Here is a 6,017-nt window from a genome sequence, read left to right as displayed (position 1 = left end):
AAAAAAAAAAGAGAGAGACTCTCTCATGGTCCCAACTATTATGCAATAGAATGTGATACTTCTGGGGAGTTACTGTTTTCTACAATCCAGCTATTCGTTAAGAAAAAAAGTTATAGGCTACTTCATCTTTTCTTTCTAGGCCCTGGTACACAGCAAGTAACTTCACCACATGCAGCCCAATTATGAATGAAGGTACATTGTTACCCTTTACATTTATGAAGAAAGTCTTGTAAATGCAAACCAAATGTTAGCAAGTGCAATAATTTCTCCCCTAATTCGTGCATAGCCTTAAAAAAATGGCCAACAGGTGCAAACTGTCCCATTCACCAGTATAAGTATGATCACTGAAGTTTAATAATAATTGTTTCAAGTGCCCCCATAGTTAGCAATTTTACTGATTATTTTTAAACAGAAGAACACAATGTTTGCTTGAACAGTTCAGGTGACTTTCTTTGCTTGGACATGTCTCCTCCCTGATTGCTAAACTTTCTAGTTTTCACTCCTACAATATCTCCACCACCTTCTAAAATGCGGTGAGGTATTGTCCGTACTATTATATGCAGCCAGCTGAAAACTGAGAATGTTGATATAGCATAAATTAAAATGCATGCAATACAAAATGCAGGCACAACTCCATTAATGACTGTAATATTTTGTTTTTTTGCTTCAATAAAGTACACAGTCCTTTTTAATTTTTTTAAGCTGAAAGTACCAATAAATGTCTTCAAGTTTCACAAGAATGCCATAGCATGCAGAGTTATCTTGACAAGGAGTACATACGATCCTACTAGTTTTTACATATGCAATATAATTTGTGTATAATGCATTACAGCAATTTTGCTGTGTTCCTTATTAAATAAAGCTGTATTATGTTTAGATGCAAGTTAAATTGTTAAAAGATGTTACTTGATCCAATTTATGCCTATGCAGCATTAGCAGTTTTCAATCTTTTAGTTTTAGAACAGGGGTTCAAAAATTGTGTATTTTTCTTACGGTCTCTCCCTGCGGGATCTTGCAAGGCACTGCATACCTTTAACTCCCACTTCATGTCTTCTGAAGTTAAGGGTACTCGGCATTTGGCACAGTTAAATCTATAAGCCAATGCTTGGACAATCCTGCCCACCCAGTCAACTACATAAAAGTCTTTGGGCCCTTGGTGTAAAGCAGTGGTTCTCAACCTTTTTAGAATCAAGGCACCCCTCATTAGACTTGAAGCACCCCTCCACAATTTTTGTAAATTGAGCAGCACTCCATCTCAAGAGCTAATTTATTACAGTGCTTACCCTTTTCCAGAGGGCCCAAGCAGTATGAGCAGAGAAGCTCCCACCCACACACCCTGCCAAGAGGGACATACTCTTATCTCTTCATACCTAAAGCCTGAGCCTGCCTTTATCTGGTTCTCTCTACACATTTCCTGTGGCACCCTGCAAAGCATCTTGCTCCCTGGTTGAGGATCACTGGTGTAAAGGACTACTTATGGAAGCTCTGGGTAGCAGGTTCAAGAGCCTCAGCAGAAAGAACATTTGTAGAGATTTGCATCTTATTTAGGAATGGGGGGTGGGGAGTGTGGAGATGCAGACGCTTAATAGGAATGTTCATTAAACATTCCCAACCCTTAACACAGGCACAGAGAGACCCATTTGACAGAAAAAAAAAATACGTATGGTTAAGTAATAAAAAATAAATCCAAGTTACTTCTGGGACTTCTGGTAGCCATATTAAACAAATGAATTGCATCAAAAGTGGTTTAACAATAGCTGAACTTCCAAAAAAATGTAGCGTTCTCCATTTAACATGGTATCCTTGCTTTTTAATGTATAAAAAGGAAATATTTGAAGAGTGTATCTGCAAGTTTCCTAAGAAATGGTTTTGAATTCCAGAATCCCAAGGAGATGAATTGGCTGTCAGATAACAATGTGCCTCCATCAGATGGACTTGGCAGTTGTAAACAAAAAGAATTTTCTCAGCTTTTCCTCACAAATATGAAATATTTGCTCTGAGCCAACAGCTGGGGCAATTTAAAGAGACCCTGAATATATATTCAAAATTACAAGCCTTTTCTTAAGAACACCTAAACTGAATTCAGCAGAACAAATTAAAAAAAAAAAAACACCATCTAAAGGTGTTTTGTTAACATTGGTGTTCAGGTTTGTGTAGGTGTACAAAACTTAAAGGTCACGTTGGTATTTCTTGGTCAGTTTTCCAAATGAGATAAAGTTCTCCATTTGTCTGTTGAAGATGGTCATAAAACTGAGTCCCTCCCCCATCTCCTTTTTTACCAGCACCTGTTTAAATGTGCTTTCTGTTCATAGCATTGAAAAAAAATAAAAGTATCCAAATAGTCATGTTAACAAAAAGGAGTTGTTTAAGACACCAAAAGGAAAAAAAGTTAAAAAGCTCCACCAACTTGTGTGCTAGATTTTTACATAAATGTGGCCAATACATTTGTTAACGTGTACAAAATTCTGATAAAAAAAACATAATGCTGAATAACATTTAGAGCACTAATTCAAAATTTAGACTCTATTGGAAATACTACTATTTTATTGTACATGAAAGAACCTTCCTATTGGATATTCACACAATATATTAAGCTACAGTGATTAAGATACTAAATACTTACCAAATTATCTAGGTAGTTTCAGGTGTGTTGTTGGCTACAGAATATTCAAAGCCTGATAACTTGATTTTACAATATGAATTAGACTTCCATTTTGCTGGAAATACAGTTCCCAAAACAAGGTTCAGGAACATGTATTTTGGGGGGATTGTTTTGTTTTGTTTTTGTTCAGTGTATTTTTTCCCAACTGTACTAAAGAAGGAATTCTAGAAGGCTACTAACCCTCCAGATCCTGTATTACACAACGGGACTTTTTTTTTCTTTTTTAAGGCTCATTCCTCAACTTGAAACGAAACAATGACATTCTCTATCATAATTTGCAATTTACGTATTTCTATATTCCATAAAAGTTGAATTGCCAACTATCAGTTTAATTAGTTGAGAGTTCTACTAACTGTATGTAGACACATGACAAATTACAGGCAGCAGCTGTGGATGCAGTGCATGAAGCATAAATTAGGAAGACACCACAGGCCTGATTCTTCTCACTCACACTACTGTAAAGTAGGAATAACTTCAGGGAATAGGAGTATGCTGGGCAAGAAGAATAAACTGAGCCCAACTGCATGCTTCAGAGAAAGGTACAAAGAGAAGGCCTGATACTACAGTACTAAAGTTAAAAAAATAAATAAATAAATTGGTATGTTGTATTACTAAAATATGATTATATTTATAGTCGACTTAGTATGCAAGTTGTTAAACATTCTATACAGGCCCACGTATTAATGTAGTATGTTAAAGGCATCTTGCTCTCTTTCAGTAATACTAAACAGTACGTAATCTATACATTTTTTTACAACTATTTTCACGCACAAAATACAAGTAGCAGTATCCTGTATAGTTTGGACTGAAGGACTGTAAAAGGCCTACATTGTACAAAACTAATAAAGTTTAAAAAGGCACGCCCTAATGCACGTATTTGGCCTATGCTTTTGCTTTTTCAGAATCAGACTCCTGTCCCCACACTTCACACACACACTTTACAAATGGCAGAACTTACTTTAGAAGATAGCCAAACCCAAAAAGCATTATTTTTTCATTAAAAAAAAAATGCTACAGCAAAAAATTTTTATCCAACTTATTTTTAAAAAATGCAAGTTGAATGTACATGTTGAATTTTTCCCTTCCTTATTTCATGGAACAGATAGTAAACACTTTGTGACTAGTAATTATTACACCGTTTCTGGCATAACACATTAAACAAACACTTAAATAGCTCTGAGACTGAAGTCTCACTTGCATCTCACAAGTGCAGAAAAGTTTTTAGAAGTATATTCTCATATATGAAAAGAGTCCTATTTCTAAGAGAATAACTGGTCGAACAATACATGAAATATCCTTCATGAAAAGTGCAAATTTACATTTTGAATCTAGACTATTTATCCAATATTTTTTCACCCACTGTATATACCAAATGAGAACCATCTACTGCCAGTTTCTCAATAAGGAGTAGGAGTTTGAGTTAAAAAAAAACAGAACAAAACCCAAACACTAGAAACCCCAAAGGCTGAGTGCCTTGAAACAAATGAAATGACAAAAAAAATTGTTATGTTGCCATACATTTATAATTAAAAATAAATACTTACAGCCTCTCCAGCTCTTTTAGATCTTGGAATGCTCCCCTTTCAATAGTACTAATCTTGTTCTCCATGAGCTGACTGAAATGCAGAATATTACAGATAGTGAGTTTTAATGGCTGTATGATTACTGGTTGCATTAACACCTGCTATTACAGCAACTGGCAGCTTGAAACCATCTCACCTTTACTAACACTACAATTCTTACTCAGAGTGAGATTTCACATTATGTTTTGGACCTCTGTCACCTAACAATCTACTGGGATACATGTCCACAAAAGGAAAAAAGTATTTTCCTCATTAGAAGAAATAAAAGTAAACCTTGAACATGCTCAAGAACTTTAAAGGGAAAGACAGAAAGAAACCACACAGTAAGCAGTAATGTCACAAAACTCCATGTCAGTATGTAACATGATGAATCTACTATCCAATCTGAGAAGCAAATTAGGATACATTACTCTAACGTGAGAATTAAAAAAAAGTATCATGTAATATAGTTTGATTTTGATATGCTCATGGCATAAAATAGTTACAATTATTTTCTGGCTTAGAAGAATTTTAGAGTTTAACTTTTTAGAAGGTCAATCCAAAAAAATCATTTAGCTTCACTAAAAGAAAAAACCCACAATACAGCAGTAATATCCTTTAAGCTTAAATGTGTACCTAGCAAAAGTTAAATACCAACTTTTTATTTATGCAAAAAAATAGTTTTAATTTCTCTCTTTGTAAGGGAGCTTTATATAAAATATAAAAAAAGTTTCTGATATAGACATTTTCAGTAAAGCCAGCAGAAATACTTCCTATTTTTCTTCCTTTCTAATTTCATTTTATGCCAGTTTTAAGGTAGAAAATTATATCTTATAAAAATCAGCAATCCCCCTCAGATGAGTTTTGGTTAACTCAGTGCAAAACTAAAATTTTCCTTTTTGATTTTCTACCTATTACTGGGGGTTTTTTTAAGTTTCATCTTATTTTACCCTATATATAATTTTAAGGAATCACAAGTAACTAGAGGTAAAGATGCTGCTATACCATTTTTAAGACTTAGAGTTATTTCCTACCCCTTATGCACTTTAAGTCCAGATACAGTAGAACAGGAGTTTGCTGTGGCAGAACGTAGGACTTTTTTAAACTAAAGGATAACTTTTTGTAGCTTATAAAATGTAAACTAAGCCACATAATGTTAAAGGGTAGAATAAGAACTTACAGGACTCGAAGGTGTCTTAGACCAGCAAAGTCAGTCTTGGTGATTCTTGTGATATTATTTCCATTAAGATCCCTAAGAAGAATAATTAATTACAAACCAAATGAAATTTTGAACAGAATTATTGCCTTTTAAAAATGACTGAACATGAAATCAAACAAGATCACAGGATGCAATCAGTGATCACTTCTTAATACTAGCACTAAATGAAAGGCTTATCTTTAAAGCAGTAGTTTTAAACTTTGTAATAGGAGAACCTTATTAAGTCAACACTGCTTTCCCTTTTATGACTTGTATTTTCACTTAAGCAAATTGATCATCCAAAAGTTCAATAATGAGCTAAACTGTTTTTGTGACCGTGCTATCATTAACTAGAATATCGCTAATGTTAGGACAAAGGCTGTTAGCTCAATGCTTGAAAACACAGAACTACAAAACACGTTGCAGCAAAAAAAAATGAAGAGTTATCCAATACAATCTGTTAGGGTAGCTACTTTTTACTGTCTTTAAGAGAGACCATGAATATATCAGAGTCTCTGATGGCAAATGTTTTTGTCTGGTGGGGGGGGAGGGGGGGGGGGGGGAAAGACTTCATCCTGGAAGATTTATGTTTGAA

General features: G+C 34.5%; 1 protein-coding gene across 1 annotated transcript in view; it reads right to left on the bottom strand.

Annotated features, from left to right (window-relative positions):
* The window catches only part of SLIT2 (slit guidance ligand 2), a 629,104-nt gene that overhangs the window by 621,630 nt on the left and 1,457 nt on the right, over positions 1-6,017 (bottom strand). Inside the window, exons 2-3 of the mRNA XM_019526063.1 lie at positions 5,405-5,476; positions 4,207-4,278 (exon numbers count right to left, since the gene is read on the bottom strand). Of these exons, the coding sequence (XP_019381608.1) occupies positions 4,207-4,278; positions 5,405-5,476 (144 nt within the window). The remainder of the gene's footprint in view (positions 1-4,206; positions 4,279-5,404; positions 5,477-6,017) is intronic.

Source organism: Gavialis gangeticus, unplaced genomic scaffold (assembly GCF_001723915.1).
Source record: "Gavialis gangeticus isolate Ggan-Ray unplaced genomic scaffold, GavGan_comp1, whole genome shotgun sequence".
Taxonomy (NCBI): Eukaryota; Metazoa; Chordata; order Crocodylia; family Gavialidae; genus Gavialis; species Gavialis gangeticus.
Note: the sequence above shows the minus strand (reverse complement) of the source record. Positions and strands in the feature narration are given on the sequence as shown.